This window comes from Ruditapes philippinarum, unplaced genomic scaffold, assembly GCF_026571515.1.
Source record: "Ruditapes philippinarum isolate M1 unplaced genomic scaffold, ASM2657151v2 ctg1204_1_1_1_1, whole genome shotgun sequence".
Lineage (NCBI taxonomy): Eukaryota > Metazoa > Mollusca > Bivalvia > Venerida > Veneridae > Ruditapes > Ruditapes philippinarum.
The window spans coordinates 180,801-202,719 of record NW_026857162.1 but is presented as its reverse complement, the minus strand read 5'-3'; the positions used below and the strand labels follow the sequence as shown (position 1 = coordinate 202,719).

Sequence of the window (21,919 nt, the reverse complement as noted above, 5' to 3'; positions counted from 1 at the left end):
TAGAGTATGATATCGGATAATGAGGTCTAGTTCATTTTTAATGACATTCGACCCGGATACAAGTATAAAATGTGTTTCTTAATCATTTATTTGATATTTTGCAAGGACTAATTTGACAGGTTGATAAACTTCCAAAGGCGGGATTTACAACCTTTATGACATTGGCGGAAAAACTTACGACACTCTTTGTCGAAACATGCTTTTTCTTCGAAAAGAGTTCCCTCACATACTTTCCCTCCATTTGCAGGCCTCGGGTTGTCACATCTTCTTACCCTTTTCATTATTCCAACTGAAATTAATATTGTAATATGCAATGGATATTTCAGGCTAAAATCATACAATTGCAACAAATATTTACTATAACTTTTAGAAATACATTTCGTCAATCTAATGTTTGAATATCAATAGGGATGCTTTATTTCTAAAAAGAAATATTCATTTATTTGTTTTCATTTAAACAATTCTTTTTCTTAAAATGAAAAAAATCTGAAATCGATATGATACAAAAATAGTATCAATGGCATGCACTTGTCTGCCGATTTTATTTTTCTACAATTTATGCGAAGCACACAGCTAAAGCTGGTAAATATGCAACTTCCGGTAGATTTTGTATTTCCTAGTTGAGAAGATCACAGCTTAAGCTGGTAAATACGCAACTTCCGGTAGATTTTGTATTTCTTAGTTTAGAAGACTAGGGTATTATGATGTAATGACGTATATTTATAATACCGCCACAGGTGACCGAGCATTTTGACCACTTGGTCCAGTCACTGAGACCTCCATCAACGACGTCCCTGGTTGTAAATGGTCGAGTCACGCCCGCACCCCATCCCTTAAATACATATATAATTTGTATACGATTTTATTCTCTGTTACAATCATCTAAGATTTTAAGACTATTAACAAACCAAATTAAGCGCATAGGAACGACTGCCATGTGAAAAAATATTTTATTAAAAAAATCGAATAAAAAGTAGCAATAGGGAAAAAATTATCAAAATCTATAGTATTTTTAAGAGAAAAAAAGTATTGATGGTCGCAACCATCTAAACGAAATAAATTTCTCGAAACTGAGGCTATGTCGTCACAAACCCATTTCTATATATACAGGTATGTAATACATTTACTTTATACACATGACGAAATAAGACCCTCAGACAGAAAATTTAATGTACTTATAACATTAAAGCCGAATGTTTGCTATTATATTATGACATGATTTAAAATCAAACAAGAACACAGGCAGGTGCCCGTAGGCATACGATATTATTTCTAAATGTTTGATACACTTTCATTGTATGTTAGGTAAGCAGCGATGTTTTCTTATATGTGAATCTGACCCCAATCTTCATATGGATCTGCTTGTTGTTAAAGAACAATATGCTTCTATAATAAATTACTTACCTCGGGTGGAACAGAAGCACCGTTTGCTGGTATGACGTCATCATACCTCGGAATGTCAGGCTAAAGTAAACATTAAAATTTAACAATAATAATTATAACATACTAAATATCGTTTAAACATTATTGTACCTGAAGGAATTAAAATATCTCGTTTGCTTTAAATTTATTACTTCATGTATTTATCAATTATGTTTTGTTGAGAATTTAATGGCGGGGAAAAGGCAGAAACATTAATGCAACTTCGGATTTAGAATAAAATTGAGGAAATATGCCATACAGATTGTCCATTAATTTGAAATACTCTTGAAAGCGTGCCTTACACAAACGTTTTTTTAATGTTTGGTACATCGTTCATATAGGTAATTCTCTCTGTAAAATATAATCTAAAAACACGGGTGTTCATGTCACTAGTTAATGTATAGACCTTTTTACGACGCGGTCCGTTGCTATGAAAAATCGACCGGAATTAGAATTTTCTCGCGCATGCGCAATCTGCGTAGGGCAAGAAATCGCAATCCGGTCAACTCGTCCCCTGGTCAACTCGTTACCTTTTTGGTCAACTCGTCCCCTACTTTTGGTCAACTCGTCCTCAAAGAGTCAACTCGTCCCTAATATGGTCAACTCGTCCCCTACTTTCGATCTATTCGTCACTTTTATGTTGTAAATCAATGTCTTTAAATAGTTCTTTCATGTAAAATTGATATCGAAATATTAATAAAATAACGTCTTTTTTTACGTTAAATTTTAATGATCTTTATCTAAGCGCACGTGCATAGCTTTGATGTCAAACTACAAAGACAGGTAAGTTTGCAAACATTCAATGATCGGAGTTTTAATGATAATTAAAACTAAAATTAGGTCCAACTCTTTGATTTTTACCGCCTCCCTGAATGGATTAAAGACTGACGACAGATTAACAGAAATTAAAAAAAACTAAAAAAAATTATGTCGGTGCGTATTGATCTCATTATAGAAGGATCGTGTCAATTAAAAACATGATAATTGTTTGTTGTGAAATTGTCAAAATAAAAGTTGCCCTGATAAATATAAGATTTTATTTTTAAAATCACATTTGCGTTGTACGTTATATCAACATTGGATTATTTTTATAGTGCATATTAATCATTTCTTAGAATTCCATATTGTTGGATTATAGACTGCATGTGAACGGTGTATGTGACAATTTTAATTATTTGTGTTGTTGATTGTGACTTTTTTAATTTTTTTGTGTCGTTAATTGTGACAATGTACCCCTGCATTGATTGTAGGAAACATGTGCGGAAGAATCAGCAAGCACTTCAGTATGAGCGAATTTGAGAAATGCCTTCATGGATTCATACATCACCGCATTAAAGAGATAAATATATCTATTATAGTTAACCAGTGCCTATCTTATTGGTATTGTAATATACTTCTATTATTTTATAGGATGGCATAGAAGACTGAATGGGAGGGCTAGGGGAACGCCTCCATTCTACCTTTTGGTAAAACTTCTGTACAATGAGGCCCAGGTAGCAGTAAGGAACTCGGAATTAGTTAGTGAAGGAAGACTTCGCCGCTACCAACGGAAAAATACACCTTTCTCCAGGGACAGACGCACCAGCTGTGGGACAGGAATAGGGAGTTGTCATCAACGGGACTTCTATAAGAGAATTCGGGAACTTATATAAGCCCCAAGAATCGTAAGATGTAAATAAAAAAAGACAATGAGTATGTGCATGAAAAAAACTATGACAGTGAAAGGGAATATATATGACATGATATTGACAAAAAAGACATACTACTCGTATATGATATTTTATCATTGCATATGAAACATGTTTTTATACATTAAATGTTATTGCTATTGATCGTCTTCGTGTTTTTTTCTGTATGTAATTTAATCAGAATTATGCATCTATATATACTTATTATTAGATAAAAAAAACTCCAAATATTTGTAATATTCATACAAAAAGCGTCAAAATATGTCCAAAATCAGTAATTTTATAATATATTATTTTAACAGTCTAATAATTTATGAAATATACGAATAACAAATAATAATAAAATATAGGGGACGAGTTGGGGACGAGTTGACCAGAGGACGAGTTGTCCAAGGGACGAGTTGACCAAAAAGGTGACGAGTTGACCAGAGGACGAGTTGACCAGGGTACGAGTTGACTCTGAATCAAGAAATCCTTCGCCCTACATAGAAATATAGTAAAAGTTTATAGACAATTCCAAGTTAGTTCAAGGTAAACGGTAGAAAATTATATAAAATAGCTTTTAACAAATATAGAAAAGATGACTTTATAGCTTTGTGGCGAAGAATGCCATAAAAAGGCATGAAAAAGATACTTGTTTAAGAATTTACGATCACAGAACTGACACAGATCATTTTTTTAAAGAAGATGTGGAAATACGAGGTATGTTCAAAAAGTTCGTGGATTTTTGCTGTCATTTTTTACTTGGTTCATAAAAACACCCTTAGTGGATATGAATCGAAAGAGTGTCTTTATTTTCAAAAGTAAGATTTACTTTTATTGTTAACTTTTATTTCCTTTACGAGTTATGTGCACTTTAATAACCATGGCAACGCAACATCGGCGCACGCCGAAATTTTCATATAATGTTTAAATATAAACAAATGTTGAAACAAATTAAATGATTGTTTTATGAAGTTAAATACAAGTAATCATCTATTAATATTTAAATGACATAAATCTGACTTTTGGCGTCGTTTGGACGTTGAATAGCTGAACAAACAGGTTTTGAGCAGCAGTAGACAGACGGGTAAGTTGGGAAGTATAAACCCCGTTTAAAAACTAGAAATTCGCTCTTTCGGAAATTTTTACCAATAAATGTGGTATACTCCTTTATATTTTTATGAGGTGATTAAATTAACGAAAAACAATGAGTTTTTGAGCAAGTCTCTTGGTTTCAGGTCGCGCAAGCGATTCAAATACGGCAAATACATGCTCACAGACAGAAAGGGCGACGAATAATTTTAGCGCAAATTGTTGGGACGTTTGTAACGTCAATTGCAAAAGATCTACAGAAGTTCAGACATTATGACAGTTTTGCGAGATGTCCGACATGTTTAATTTCTGCATCGGGTCTATGCATTCAATTCTGACAAAACAATTTAATTAAAATAATATTTTATTTCATTCATCAGGATATATGCGTTTTTACAATAAATACTTGTAGTTATTATTTGTATTTCCTGTATTTACCCTGGTCCGTTTGATAATTAATGCTAGCCGGTGTTCAGTAGATTTACCGCATAGAATAATTGTCAGTTGATAAAATATTTTCTTTATCATCGATAATCATATTGTTTAAAGATCGGACGAGGGCGGTTTCAAATTGATACTTTCAATCAACAATTGAATTAACTTAATAACACTGTCCGTTTAGTGTCTAAATTACCCAAAAATCCCGATAAAGAGCGGAAAGTATGCGGCACTCGGACCTTTATACAGAGAATGGAGCGAATAGATGACCATATCTAGGGTCATCATAGCAAACAGAAAAATGGTTTTGGTATATGATCCGCAGATATTGAACACTAAAAAGAGTACTTTCAGAAACAATGACGCTGGTAAAATGTTTCATTTATATTGCGACGTCACGAGCGTCATTTTGTTTCATCATCAGCGTGCGCCGGATTGTGCACCCCTTGTGATTTGTAACTGTCACATAATTTTTATTTGTAAACATATTGTATTGATTTTTTCATTGTTTATTAAGGATATTTTCATATATGTCTCTTGTAAAATCATATATGCAAATTAAAACATGTGAACAGTAGAGCCGCAGTCCACGAACTTTTTGAACAGCCCTCGTATATCTATTAGCAAATGAAACGTCAGCTTATTTGCTGTTGAAATAGTTCATTTAAAAACAAAAGAAATTATATAACATGAAATGGAGATAAATTATTATTCAGAAAAATATCAGAACAGGTGATAATGCATTTTTAGTGTTCAATATACCTGATTTTATACTTTATCCGATTTGCCTGTGATGCAAACAGATATTTAAACGTCCCGGTTCAATGAACAAACATTCGGATGCCAATCTGTTTGACACTTAAATGCCGCCTGACCAATACAGTTATTGAAAGGAAGTGTACAATACAAATTGTGTAATATTATGTAATACAAGGGTAATAAAATTTTATCTTTAACACCCTGCTGTTTCAATTTAAATTACTGATGGAAAAGTCGTCTAATGATACCTTAAACAAAGATATGTGTGTGCCCGTTTTGACCATTGAATTATTACTCCCGCACATTATCGTAGATCTCTTAAAAAATTAACGTTTTTTGTACTTACCGCCTAAAGTCATCCCAAAATTAATATTTTTTGGGTGACATAACATGAAACAGCATCTATTAAAGCCTTAAAGTATGATAAACTGTAGACATCGTTATTGCTTTCTGCCCTACGCAGAATGCGCATGCGCGAAATGCAACATTCGTTGCTATGGAAAATCGTATTGTAAAAAGGTCTATACAACTTTAAAAAGAAAATGAGAAACGAAGGCAAAGAGTATTTCAAAGCGAGTGACAAAATCAAACCTTCGGCATGTTTAGCTTATCCCCATATAAGCGTTGCCTACAGTCAGCGTCGCTCAATGTTCCAGAATCTACATAGATATTTAGATACGGGCATTTTCCGTCGGCGCACGAATTCCATTCTTCGGGAGATCTGTCCTTGACATTGATAAACTTGTAATACAACATCCTATTCCGGGAGATAAAAATAAATATCAAAGACGCCGTAAGCTGTAGTAAAAATACAGCCTCTTTACAAAGTATGTACCACACAAGTTTGATTGGACACAGCCGTACATAACAAAACAACATCCAACCTCACCCCTATCCCTTTCGCGCCCAAAATACATTCAATCTTGTTATTTTGATTGTTTTCTTTTACATGAATATAGTCTGTTTCCTATGAATATTTCCGTTTTATATTATACATGTTTCCTGATTGTTCTAAAGAAGACTGTTAAGTCGGAACAGTCTTGTATACAATGATATAATAAAGAAATCATCTGGAGTTGTCTTTATTATTCAACATTATTCCTGCCTTTTTTCGCCTAATTCACTGTTTATAAATAGTAAACGGATACTTAAAATCCGGTTTATATTTTTAACATATTCGAGAAAATTATATATTTTAATGACGTACCCAGTAGTGTCATCATAATAGTATTTCTTGCCATCTAACTCACTTGATTGCTCATCAAGTTCTTGCAAAGATTCTACCTTTGTAAAGGAGCTCGCGCCATTCAATCTGTGTGGCCAGAAGCTCGATATTCTAAAAGAAGCGTCCCGTGGAAGACAAAATCCAACCCTGAGAACATCACCTCTGACGACAAAATACGGATTAACTTAGGCGGAAATTATTAAATATATAGAGGATATTGAATGAGTGTAGATTTAATACTTATTGAACGATTTGAATAAAATCCCGTTATGCGAGCCTCAGGCAGGTAAATTATTTGTTTAAATATAACGAGATAAAAAAGTAGTATTGAATCTACACAAATATAATAAAATCTAATCATCACATCTCCAAAGTAAGAATGGTTTACAGCAAAAGAGTCATATGCACATAGTGTAACGATAACATTAACACGCTTTAACCCTTTGTTTATACGCTCTTAATCTTATACAGTTTATATAGCAATAATCTTTGATCTGTAACAACATAGAAAACATCATATTTCATCGAGATAACCCATCTTGCCATAGATCTCAAAGACACGGCTTTAAATGGGTGTAGAAGACCTTCAGACTTCCTTACGCCCTATAACGCAAATGACGTCGTATCAAATTGTTATTACATTATTGTTATATCGTTTTTATTAAACTCCTGGGCAGAAGTTTAGGTAAAAAAATGTAAATAAGATATCAGTGCACTTGAGCCTTTTTAGACGTTGATCATATCAGTTATGCCATTTTAACAGATACACATAGCTGTAACAGCTTTTTGTAACAGGCGTTTTTTCTATATTACATTTGCGTATCTTTAACAAATCAAACCTGTTTCTTACAATGTCAAATCATAGGTAAAGAAACCACTTACGTTTCCATACCCTCTCCTGTCACTTTTATATCACCAGGAATTTCTCCCAAGAAATGTACTGTGTATGAATGACTTCCGTCAAGGACTACTTTCGGTCCATTCGTCTGGTCCATTTTCATACTCATTTGGGCGCTTGGTAAATCATCGCGCACGAATACCGCTCCTTTGTTATTCTTATTTTGCCTGAATCTTAGGTTCAACTTTAAAGAAAAAAAGAAGATATTTTAATGTAAAAAGAAAAAGAATTAAAATAAATGATGTGAAGAAAAAAATTGTCAAAATTTAGCCTTTAAATATTGTTGAAGCGTTTCTTTCACAGAATTATATTGCTTCTACGTATATGTTAGTGTTCATCCGTGCTGTTCCACAGAAATTAGAAACTTCGACGGTAGCGATAGGAAAAAATAGAAGTCGACTATGAACGGATTTCGATATAGTATCGACTTCTGTTCCTCTATGAAAATTAACGCACATATTTTTTAAGAAATACAGCATTTTCATTGAATGACAAATAAAGTTGGACACTAAAACAATATTTCAAGCAAAGCGTACTGAAATATTTCGGAAGCAAGCTTTTCGTTCCGATACGCACAAATAAGTGCTTGTAAAATGTGATCAATCTGTGATTTCATCATTAAAGTAGATTAATTTGTAGTTTAAAAATGATAAAAATAAATAAATACAATTAAATAAAATGAAAAAGTAAACTCACGTCGCCATATTTAGTCTCGCATATTGCAAGTCTCCAGTTAGTACGAATTCGGCAATCAGCAGCTGCAGCAGAGAGATGGTCCGGTCTAACAACATAGTACCTCTTAACACCTTCCGGTGTGTCACGGTACCAGGTAAATCCCATCACCTTTTGCCCGTCATCTTCCGGCCATCCAGCGTCAACACCATAAGATCCAGTAATTGCCAAGTTGCCAAGACCAGGCTGGAATTATGTAAACAAATGTTTAATTATTCAATACAACCGATTAAATATCCTTCAATGAAGAACAATGCAGATCAGATGAAAAGTTCTTTATTGAAAGGACATAATGCGCTGCGTCTCATCGAAGAAATATCGGACAGCAGGAAAATGGATGATGTCTATTGCATAGCGTATGTTGTCTTCGGAGCAATATGTGAAATACAATACAAATATATGATCTACATAACTGATTAATACTGGTTTTTGTTAAATATATTAAAAGAGTTATACAGTCCATAGTTTAAGGCAAATAATTGCATGACGTAGGATTTTCCATGAATATTACAATTATTAAGTAATTCTTAATATTTCATCCGTATCACATAACATCTTTCAAAAGTGCACCAAAATAGCGTCAAACCATGTTTAAATTTCATGATTTAAATGCATTTAGTCACGTGATACAACAAACTTAGACTTGTTTTCATATAATATACATTTTTATAATAAAAATATTATAAAGCTTGAGCCAAAGGATTGCTTAATAACAATCTCGCTAAGTAAATGTTTACAAATATATAACAACATGTTTTCTTCAAAGTGTAATATAGAAAAAGGATTATGATGTCATGGGAAACAACTTACACCGTCATCTAAAGCATACTGTATGTTTCTGTACTCGTTGGTCATAGGAAATAGATATGGTGATGGTCGTTTTTGGCCGATTGCTCCGGTATCATAAACATTATTCTGTTTGAATCCATCAAACCACAACTCGCTGAATTTCATAGGTCCGAACCACATCGTCATGCCAGTATGAGGTGTATTCCTAACATAAAATTATTTTTGATATTTCATCAAGAGTTTTAAAAAATGAACACCCAAAAAAAAAAAAAAAATTCAAGTAAGGACATGTTATGCCTAAGAAATGAATAACACTCTCTTCAGCAGGGAAAAATGTCTGTTCATAATTGAGCCGTGTCACGACAAAACCAACATAGTGCGTTTGCGACCAGCATGGATCCAGACCAGCCTGCGCATCAGCGCAGTCTGATCAGGATCCATGCTGTTCGCTTACAAACCCTATTACAAGTAGAGAAACTGATAGCGAACAGCATGGATCCTGATAAGACTGCGCGGATGCGCAGGCTGGTCTGGATCCATGCTGGTCGGAAACCCACTATATTGGTTTTGTCATGACACGGCTCAAATGTTCGGTAATGGATTTAAAGTATGTTAGATGCTGACCACTGGTAGTCAGTAGTCCTGAATGTGATTTTTTTTTAAATAAATGTAGCCACGAGTGTATAAAGTGGTATTTTGACTTCCATAAAAATACTCAATAACTATAATAATTATTTTTTGATGTTTACGTAAGCTTATTACCAAAGAATAGAAGAAGAAATAGATGATTCAGCTTTAAAATCAATGAGTACTCATTTAGAAATTATATCAGAACACAAACAGAGAAAAGGAAAAGCTTTCGACAAATAAAGAAAATAAAAGCATTTTTAGGCCTCATGGTCCTTTAAATTGAAATGCAGTAAAAGAAGGTGATTTTGCTGCCAATATTGTTATTATTGTGTGTTCAAATGGTTGGTTTTAAACCAGTTTGCACTAGGGCTTGTGTATGTATTTGTGGGAACTCTATGGCAAAGTTGTTAACCTCTCTGACTTCGAATCACTAACACGGCAGTGTTGTATGTTTGAATCCCTCCAGGGACGACGATTTTTTTCTTCATGTGAGGAGGTTTTCTAACTAACTTACAACAGGTCGGTTGCCTTACTAAGATGTCTGCTGCTGACAGAAATAATCAACCGAACATACAAGATTTTTTCTCTACCGGTTAAGTTGAAAACTAGAACTGTGTCCAAAGGACAGGGATCCCCCCACTGACAACATAAATATAGTATATAGTGAAAAAATCAACAAAGGGCCATAATTCTGTTAAATTTGGTCGCAGCAAAAATTCCTTCTTTAACACCATCTACACATTAAGGTTGTTCATCCTTGGGGGTTTAGGCAAAATCTGCCATCCGGTTTAAGAGGAGTTGCATTCACAAAATTTCTATATGGTATATAGTGAAAAAATCAACAAAGGGCCATAATTCTGTTAAATTTGGTCGCAGCGTAAATTTCTTCCTTTACTACCATCTACACATTAAGGTTGTTCATCCCTGGAAGTTTAAGCAAAATCTGCCATCCGGTTTAAGAGGAGTTGCATTCACAAAATTTCTACATAGTATATAGTGAAAAAATCAACAAAGAGCCATTATTCTGTTAAATTTGGTCGCAGCAAAAATTCCTTCCTTTACTCCCATCTACACATTAAAGTTGTTCATCCCAGGAAGTTTAAGCAAAATCTGCCATCCGGTTTAAGAGGAGTTGCGTTCACAAGATTTCGGGACGTACGGACAGACGGACAGACGTACGGACGGATGGACGGACGGACGGACAAGTGCAACGCTATATGCTCCCACATTGTGGGGGCAAAAAAATCATTAAATTCTTAAAATTGTCGGTTTGACAGAAAATTCAAATAGATTAATTTGATTTTGTTGTAACTATTTTACCGGTCCATATACATCGGAAGACTTCGGACGTCCCCTTCTTCCGGTTCACCAATATTCTCGGTGTCGTCCACGATCACTGATTTCATCAAGCGTCCAGAAAATTGATTAAGCAGCTGATCGCTGTAATAATATGAAACGGAAAAGCAATGTGAATAGGATAAATGTAACAAATTAGCAAACAGTTATATGAAAAGGCGAAAATATTTATTCATCAAATAACACTAGTCTATTAATTTCACTCTGTAAAGGAGATTATTTAAAACCTTTTTGATGACTGATCACTATCATTAAGTACCTATTATAAGTCCGCTTTTTTGTTTATTTATTTATCATTATTCTTTATTTATTTTTTATATTTTAACATTCATATGCCTTCATTATGCAATAATGAAATCCAAAAATACTTAATTGTCAAGACATTTTTGAAAAGAAATTAAGGAAGTTGTAGAAGGAATAAATCATGGCCTTTGTGTGTATATATTTTTTAATCTAACCGGGTATACAATATACCGTATGCTTATATTGAATATGTACATAATAATATATTACAGAATAAAGTAAAGAAATCAAAATCATTTTGAATATCAATGCATATTTCAAATTGCCAAATAAATCATGGCATCACTGACTTACTTGTGAACCATTATTCCATTTGAGCTGTCGGCAACGCTGAAAAAATAATAAAGCTTTGAAATAAATGGTTAAAGTAATCAAATACAAGTAAAATAATAATAATAATAAATATTTTCTCGCGCTTGTAACGTTCTCAATTACGCCGTATTGAGCGTTATTTAATATTTCCATTTTCTTATTTTTAACATATACATAAATATTATATGAACTTGTAAGTTTGTTTGCTGCATGTACTTTAACGTTTTCTATGCCCAGTAGTATAGTTTCAATACAATACAAAACAATACAATACAATACAATACAATACAATGCAAATCACTTAATTTTCAATTGTCACAGATTACATAATATACATTTAACATGTATCAAGCAATAACATGTGAACGAAGAGTAGCATAAATAATTAGTATGGGTAACAACATGATCAAAAATATTCTAATTAATTATTACAGACAAAGTTGGATTGCGGTTGGCAATTTATGGAGATATAAATTAGATTGCTAAGAAAATCCCAATGGTCTAATCATGCACTTTGTTTATTTGCATATGCGATTGACTTGTCAAGACAATGAGGTATACTAACGAGATGTGAGTCCAGTTAATAAGTCCACCCTCGGCCCATATGTTTAAACGACTGTTCTTGTACGCTGTTGTATAAATAAAAAATATGATTTTTTATACATTAAGTACAATTCCCAGGAGAACATCATGCATATTGAATTAACAAATAAACAGCATTTAATTTTATTTAATGAAAGGTTTGAGATTATTTAAGAAAACGAGCTTGTATAAATGAAAGTTTAAGTTTCATCAACACGAGTGTCCTTGACCTTATAACTATAGAAAATGCTATCTAAATTTGCGATTTTTTTGATGCTCGTTGACATAGCAAGCTAAAAGAATTGAGAAATTGAAAATGAGTCAACCTTTTTACGTTGAATTGCTAAAAAGTAAAGTTACGTTGATATATTTTTGAAACATGTTGTTTTTGCGAGTTTCTTGCATTTAGTTTTTCAATGACTATTACATGGTCTATATAAGAGAGACCGAAAACATTAAAAAAAACTTTTTTCCATTACTGTGTTGGGTCCGTTGGTAATTCGTATCAAATGACTATTTACATTTGTTTACACAAAATCGTAATTCTTTATGAAAACATTCAAACATCCGAAATATTTGTATTTTGTTATATTTTATTATAGCCAAGAATAAAATGTATATTTATTCACCTGTTAGTTTTGAAATAGTTATTTCAATAGGATCCGAATCAGGGTCTCGTGGATCAACTCTCGGTTGCCAATGGTTACAACACTTCAGCGTTCGGTCAGCTATCAGATGATTGCCAATCATGATTCCTTTCTATAAAACATCGTTTAAATCCATTGAAGCGAGGATTAAAATTGCTACTTTTGAATATTATAGGGACTCCTCTGAAGTTTTTTACCTGACTGGATTGAAAATAATTTTTCGGGATTAACGTTTCATTTGATGTAGGTTTAGACCAATAACTTGTGTGCAAAATTTTAAATCACAAACCATTTAAACAGTAAATAAAGATTCTTTTTACAAAAAAAATCATTAAAGCAAGACTCACGTGGTTGTTGCTATGGGCAACGTTGTTATATAACTGTGTTACAGGCGTACTTTTAGCCTCAAACAGCTCCATGGTGCCGAGACCTTTAGACGGCCCCATTGGTTCATCCGGAAATACGAACCATATTCCGACCCCGTCAGCACCGGCGGCAAAGTTGTTGACGAATTTGACATTTGGATTTGTTATCCAAAAGCTTGTAGGTCTAGATAAAAAAATAAGCATTGCAGTTGTTAAAAAAAGACAATTTAAAAAAAATACGAGTAACATTTGCTTTAGATTACATATATTTGCTGTAATTAACTACAATGTATATTTAAAAGCACATAGATAATTTATTATGTTTTGTTCTTGCATTACGAGTATTATGCAAATACTGCGTACTTGACTGATATCAATGTTGTTTTCTGATTCATAATAACAAATCTTTGGGGCTAATGTCATACTTTCAAAACAGCAAAATATCAATAGAGAAAAGAAACCAAAATCTACTAGCAATCAACAGAGATAAAGCAGTTTTACATTATGTCAGTTGGCTCTAAGTCTGCCGAGGCTTTCCTTGCTCCAACAGCCAGGTTACCATCAAACACTGTTCCCTTTTCACTGCCGTCCTCCATGAAATAACCGTGACCAATGTGATAGTAACAGACGTTATCAATCAGCTAAAATTGTATTTAATTATAGTATTATATATATTATATGATGACACAATAACATATGATTAATTTAAGTGAAAGCGATGACATGAACGAATGTTCAATACAATATGGTACGATACGATATGATACAGTGCATGGTGGCGATGCGATGCGGTGCGATACTTTGCGGTGCTGTGCGGCGCAGGGCAGTATGTACCATACAATAACATAATAGTAAAACATGTTGCATTGACGTGTAATGCAGTGCAGTGCAATGCATTGTTAGAAAGTACAGTGCAGTCAATTTCATCTAACTTCATGAAACATATAATATTAACAAATGAATGTTAACAATATGAAATAAATCAAACATGTATTTCGTTTTTAAAAAGTTTGAACAATCAAATATCAGATAAAATAAAACAAACATTTTCTATAAAATTTTACAAAAGCAAAATGAATGCAAAAATACAAATGAAAATAAAATTGTAATATAGTTTTGATTAATATATGTGAAGAACATACTTGAACTTCATGTGAGCCGTGAATTGTAATACATCTTGCGAAGGTATGATGGATAGACACTTCTCTGATGTAGGGAGGGTTAGAGCTGTCCGGGGGATCCAGACACATATGAAAGTGTAGGGGGTAACGACCTAGATCTGTGTGCTGGCCAACATTTCTCAGTTCGACTCCTTCTATACGTACACCAGCGTACCCGGCCAATACCTAAAACAATGGAATAACACTTTCAAACCAAAGAACCATTTACTAGGTAAACTGAGTTACCTTAAATTGTACTCACTGTTGATCCCTATTTACAAAGTATGTTAAACTGAACTGCAAACATATTATGAAATGCATTTTTTGCTTTCTGTTTAAATTGTAATTTATGTCCTAATTAGGAAATGTATAAACTACAAAAATGGCACGAGGACAAATCAATATGGTGGGAATTGCTGACTCAATTCTAGAACCCAAATTGCAAACAGTTCACTGTGTACAGTAAAGGGCACAGTCATACTTTACATTTAGTTGATAAAGTTACAAAATGTCAATATCTATCCAAAACTGGTAATGCACTGTTACAAAATAAAAGTTGGACAAACTTGTTCTGAGGATTCCTCGTATTATGATAGTTCACATTACCTTTACATGAGCTCCAAATGTATCCAAACCGTACACATATTTATCGTCACAGTTGCCGTTGCTAGGGGGACACGTGTCCTCCGTTTCACCCTCAATCACAATATTTCTACTGAGCAAGGCAACCTCCGCCCTCATGTCTATGGAGTTTCCCTTGATAACTTTACCGAAGTGAGTGTACTTGAACGGTTCTGTAATAAAACGTTCTCAGTTTTACAAATAAGAAGCAATAATAAAATTTGCCTGATAATTTTATAGAGAAGTATACTAGTATACATTCTAAATTAACGAATGAAATTTAAATTAAGAATCATTCCATTTGTGTTGAAGTACATGTTTTTAACATTATTTTCTCCCGAAATCAATCACTTGTGTTGATTCTTTACATGTTTTGTTGCATGATTTCCATGATTCATATTGATTCTTTAATTGTGAAATGCGAAAACCTGAAAGGTATGAAAAAAAAAATCAAACAAACAAAGAACTTGCAAATAAATTTTATACATGTATTTTAAAAACATTTTTGGATTATTTATCCATTTAGCGGGACTTGATTGTGTATTAAACTCTTATACGCGTGCCAGATTCAATCTTACCTAAGGATCGTCGATAGAAGAAAATAAATAAATTATTTACAAATGTATGTACAAAAAAAACAACAACAACAAAACCCACTTACCAGTGACTCTAATTTGTTGAGAACTGCACGAGTCACATTGAAAAACTGTCATTTCCTCAACCTGTCTCCAGTTATAATCTGTCGATGTCACAATTATTTTGTCGCCTGTAATGTTTTTAAACAAGATTTGTTTTTCCTTTCATACCTACAGTAATATTTCAGACTCAAGACAGCAATAACTGTAACATTTCGTTGTTTTTGTAATCCGTATTTGTAATCCAGATTACACTGATCCTCATAATAAAACCGAGAAACATCATTCCATAACGCCCCCCACCCCCCTAAAATCAACAACAAAAACACATCAAGTTTAACTCTGTATGATATACAGTACTTTAATATTACATGCAAACCAAACACATATCCTCATTGTAAAATGATACCAACCTGGAACCCACGATGTTGCGTCATCTATGACGTCAAGAAGTGGAAAAGCGGCGTCAATATTGCTTACTCTAAAGTTGTCGAGATGATAATAGAAATTAGGTCCTGACCCAGTCTCAGCAAAGAACACAAGATTATTGTTCCAAATATAATAAATTTTGAATCCCTGTCCAAGAGGTTTTGTGATCTCTACCAGACTGTCAGGGTTCCCTGAAAATTAAAAACCAGCAAGAAATGTATGTTTTATCATAATTCGTATGCGAAACGTGATTTTTTAAATTTGAAAAAGCCTCTAGAGTTATTTTGTCATCAGTTTTCAATTGTTGATATTTATATAATAAGTATTAAAGAAACTGGCTCCTTTACCAATCGGAAACTTATTAGTCGATAAATAGCGCACAAACGTGCACTTTTGAAAAAAATACATATTGTAATGTCCATTCAAACCCCCTATCTTTAATTTCAATAGGTCGATAATTAAAAATGACTACATTAAATAATGTTATTCATTAACTGTATGCTTTATTGTACAGTTAAAATTTCGGTAAATAATTAGCTTTTCTGTAAATGTTTACCTTTTTGGTAGATAAGACCGTAAGTAGTTCCATCATCCAGGACCTTGCGAAGAGTGCTGGCGTCATTCACCTCTCCATATAGAAGATTTTCAATTGCGTCATATGCTAGGAACTGTTTTGTATTCTTATATGCGTCATATCGATATATGAATCTTTGTGTTGATAACATTATGACGTCACCGTCAGCAACATCTAGCAGACGACATACAAAGCAAGGTATATTTCAGACACTGAACAACGATTTTAACAATTTGGCAGAAGTGTCGCATATTATCAATATTTATTCAATATCTATTAGCTGATATGTATTAGTTTTGATGGAGAAAAAAATTCAACGTATTAGAACTTTACAAATATTTCTAGGGGATTAAAATATGTGTCTATTTTTGGAAAACACATTTAACTCACTATTGATATGCGCAGCAAAATCCTCTCCGTCCCAAACCAGGTTGTACACTCCAAATTGTTTCACACTAGGTATTCCCGCATTGTCGATGGAAAAGGTGTATACTGCAAGTCCTTTCTTCGAGGCGTCAATATCAGCGTTTGTACTGGTCTGGGAAAACAAGAACAACAACAAATATTTAATCGTAACTAACGCTATACCAATCTATCACTAAGAATCACCCCGAGTATACGAATTTGTGACGTTCTACGACGACAAATGTTTCTATTCACACTTCAGGTCCAGATAACGGTCCTCTTTCTTCAAGAGGTCGCCACCAATTGTAACACATTAAATATATGTCTGTAATTCTACGAGGTATGATTGATGGCAGCGACAAGGTATTTCAAGTTAAGAAAGTTGACTGCCACATTTACTGGTTATTAATCTCTTTTATGATTTATCGAACTTTTATAAAAAAAAGAACAAAAACAACTTTCGTTTGATTATATACTTAAATAATATCACGAGAAAAAAATCAATAACGTGACAATATTAGACATTACCTTATGTTCGAAGTAAATATCGTCTGCGGAACTTGGTCCAACTGTTTTGGAAATCTTTGTCCAAGGGAGCTTACTCTTGCCGTGTATGTCAAGAGTTCCACCACTCTTAACGAGAATGGCCTTTGGGTGTTTCTCACCCGTGTGAGATTCCCGTGTTCCTATATAATCATACAAGATCATTAAATTTGCAGCATGAGACAATTTATATTCTATGTATCTGCTTTATGTACCATTATGTGGCATTTTGAAATGAATTTCGTATCTAACTAATTCGTGTTTCAAAATAATTTCTGTCATAAATGGCCGTGAATTTCATCTAAATATGCACTGATAATCTTGAACAGTATTATGTATTTTTTTATAATCTATAATTTGGCATCCATCTTGAAAACTATGTTAAATGTTACATTTTTTCACAGTGGTGGCAATACAAGTCTTCTACATCATTCAACATAGAAAGAACTATAATTAATTAATGTTAATAATAAGAAATAGGGAAAATCTAGATTTTTAATGGGTCGTCACCCGATCCTTTTTTATAAGGATCTGGATTTTTTAATCGGACTGAAAAATGTGTTCCATGCAACCGACACTTTTCGGTAAATAACTCTAGTTTATTGATAAAGTTTTGGTCGGACCCCAAAGTTCATTTGAACCCAAAGTGTGGTGTTACAACGCGCTACTACAATGAACACCAAATTCTCGACAGAAAAGAATTTATCCGAAAAAACTTGTTAGTTATTCTTAATATTCGTGATACAGTTACCGGGAATCAAACTTGCAGACTTCTGGATTCATGATTTGAAAATGGAAATAATAATTTGTTACATTTGAGCCGTGTCACGACAAAACCAACATAATGGTTTTGCGACCAGCATGGATCCAGACCAGCCTGCGCATCCGTGCAGTCTGATCAGGACCCGTGCTGTTCGCTTACCAACTCTATTACAAGAAGAGAAACTGATAGCGAACAGCATTGATCCTGATCAGACTGGGCGGATGCGCAGGCTGGTCTTGATCTATGCTGGTCGCAAACCCATTATGTTGGTTTTGTCGTGACGCGGCTCATTTGTTGAATTACCTGTCAGAGTAATAGTCAGGTCTCCATCAAAAAGACAGTCTTCACTCCCGAGCTCGAATGCACCTTCGATGTAAATATTTGCCACTCTGAGTGTGACCTTGGTAGCAGGGTCAGCAACGAGACGACCGCCTGTTTCTATGGTAATGTTGTATAGTTCAGGCGGTGACTCATCTAGCAGTATTGCCTCGGCAACAAACACGCTATCACCTTCCATTGGCTGAGGAAATGTATAGTTAATAATATATAATAAATATATGAATAAGATATAAATAAATATAATAGTTCCCGATAAATTCAGTAATACTATTGATACAAAAACATATGCATAATAACAAGGGGCTAGAATTCCCCAGTGAGTGTTAAAACAAAAAGATTCAACTCCATATAATGATTGAAGTCATATATATCGGATATTGAATGAGTGTATGTTCAATTTTGAATTTACTGAATATGATTATCAAAATTAAATAAGCGAGCCTTAAGTATGATTTTATTCAACGAGCATAATAAATTAAGTAATGAACCTACAGAAATACAATATTCTGTCTCTCATACTCAAAATAACTTTTTTCAGTAAACAAAGAATTACTTTTTCATTGATGCATTTTTGGTGTTACGCTGACATTTAACGCGTTATTACTCGCGTAAGAATATACGCACGATCGTGCAATACCATATTTTAGGTTGCATGTGTATGTGCTTAATATATTTGTGCAATCTGAATACTAGTTAACATTGTGAAATAGGGTTTAATAATGAGTTTTGATTTTGTCCTATATGCAGTTTCAGGTCAGTCTGTAATCATACTCGAAGACAAGCCATGGGTATTTTTTTATACAGTTTTCGTTCTGCCTAATAAGTATATCTCCAGCTGTAACTGTAGAATTATCTTTTTTAAATAAAACTAAACTTTCCTCATAAATCTATATGCATATATAGTAAATATAAACCTTGTTCGGTGCGTTCCACGTTGAGAGATCCGACCAACGTTTTAATCCGTGCCGTTCATGTGGACAAACTGCCATACAAACAAATGCAAGGCTGACCATGAATATAGCTCTGATCATGAGCATTTTACCTGCTTGTACTGACAGAAAAATTATTCCGGTCGTTTATAAAACTCCTGTAAAAAGAAATAGTTCTATTTTATACGAAGACCTGAAATTATTAAAAAAAACCTAAAACGACATATAAGTAATTAAACAGTCTTTGAAAAATTAAAAACAAAATATCTTCCTACCCCACCTAAAGAAAAAAAGAAAGCAGGCTTTTCCCTATTAACAAACAAAAAAATACGTTACATTTATTTTCAGTATTGAAGAAAAAGCATTTTTAAGCATTCTTTGAGTTTAATCTTAAAAAAATTTGACATACATGTATCTTATGACAAGTAATTTTTTTCTCTTCCAAATTCATACATTGAAATGGTTTACGTTAAACTGAATAAGACATTTCATGCGTTTTGTCCCCCAAAAATACCACGTAACTCATTCACAGATATTCAATTCACGTCAAAATTCCATTGTTAGTCGAATCACCTAAACCAATGTTTAGACAATACAGATGAAAATTTTACCAACCTTATACGAGTGACTTTAAACTAACTTGTATCTCATCAGAAGCTGTTATAAGAAGCTAAACGATCTAAAATGACAATCTCTTGCAGTGCCTCTTTATTATATACATTAATGAAACTGTTGTCTAATACATATTCTATAATTTGCCCACCTGTATCTCAAAACGGCGCATTTCTAAATTAGTTTCAACATTTGATTTAGAGTTACTACAACGTATCTTAATCAACTGATGTTATCACTAAGAACTAATTACTTCACTAGACGGTGATACAGGTGCATGGCTGGTTGTGTAGACAGACAAAACATCGGAAGTTATTTTTAGGCCAATTTACCAAAAGTGACCGCCCACCAATATTCTATTAAATAGTAAGATCAATAAATAAGAAAGATATAATAAATAGATAAAGTGATATAATTAATTAATTAAACAGAAGGCCATACGAGCTAATTAAAACATTTACAACTATATGATCGCAAAGATCCTATAAATTTAACAATTGTTATCTAATCATTTATCAACGTTTTGATTGCATTATTGGTCGTAAATATGCTATACATCGAAAATATAAATTGACAAAGTAAATGAAACTCAATGAGATGACTTTGGAAATCGTGTATAACCAATTATTCCTTTGGAGACAAATAAATATTTCGATAACGGTTTGTTCGAATTAAGCGTCGTTCTATGGCCGTGTGTGATAAAAACTTCATAAAAAATAACATTTTTTTGGACACACGAGAACCTACGGAAGCGTCCTGCACCGAGTCCAATCGTTCACTATGTTTCCCAGGCGGAGAACGCATGAAGAGATCAATTTTACAGGTGGAAAACCGATACTGTGGTAAGAAAGTTGTCTTCAATTTCTTTGAAAATGCATATTTCACAAAACTTTATAGCCTATTCTGATCTCGTATGATTACTTTATCCGACAGGCATCTCAAACTCGCCAAATCTTATTTTTTCTCCAAAAATACGAAATAGAAATAGAACAGGCGTTTGGTGGATGAGGATATGTTAATAAAGAACCTTTAGAGCGATACAAATGTTTAGAAGTTTGCTTGGATGTCAAGTTATTGGCTATCAAAGAGCGAATTTACCAATTTTGTGATTTTTCTTGTGCAGTTGTCGATAATGATCTAATAAGTTAACAAAGATTTGGCGAGTTTGAGATGCCTGTCGGATAAAGTAATCATACGAGATCAGAATAGGCTATAAAGTGCTGTGAAATATGTATTTACAAAGAAATTGAAGACACTTTTCTTACCACAGTATCGGTTTTCAACCTGTAAAATTGATCTCTTCATGCGTTCTCCGCCTGGGAAACATAATGAACGAGTGGACTCGGTGCAATTTAACATGTTCTTTAAAATAAGATAACTCCTACGTAGGACTTTATAACTCCTACGTAGGAGATAAAAAGCCTAATTAGGAGTTTATAACTCCTACGTAGGAGATATAAAAACCTAATTAGGAGTTTTAAAGTCCTACGTAGGACTTACAAACTCCTACGTAGGACTTTATAACTCCTACGTTGGAGTTACAAAAGCCTTATTATTAGTTTATAACTCCTACGTAGGCCTTTATAAATTTATGTTTGTGTAGACAGAGATGTTGCGGCATTTTTCAATCTATCAGTAAAGATGAACCATATCTTTAAAACATGAAAAATATAATATAATATAATATAA

At 33.4% G+C, this 21,919-nt stretch overlaps 1 protein-coding gene across 1 annotated transcript; it reads right to left on the bottom strand.

The window, feature by feature from the left end:
• Positions 1-178: 178 nt before the first annotated feature.
• On the bottom strand, positions 179-19,752 carry LOC132748963 (cell migration-inducing and hyaluronan-binding protein-like; the record flags this gene model as incomplete). Its single annotated transcript, XM_060738625.1, has 23 exons — positions 19,604-19,752; positions 18,654-18,870; positions 17,573-17,730; positions 17,030-17,177; positions 16,622-16,813; positions 16,050-16,256; positions 15,663-15,767; positions 14,987-15,174; positions 14,363-14,566; positions 13,722-13,861; positions 13,203-13,404; positions 12,838-12,967; positions 12,192-12,255; positions 11,609-11,644; positions 10,976-11,095; positions 9,047-9,230; positions 8,201-8,422; positions 7,489-7,688; positions 6,589-6,768; positions 5,973-6,138; positions 1,405-1,464; positions 730-832; positions 179-289 (listed from the first exon to the last, which is right to left on the bottom strand). Coding segments are annotated over exons 1-23 (3,460 nt in total), but the record flags the coding sequence as incomplete, so codon positions are not given.
• Positions 19,753-21,919: the final 2,167 nt, after the last annotated feature.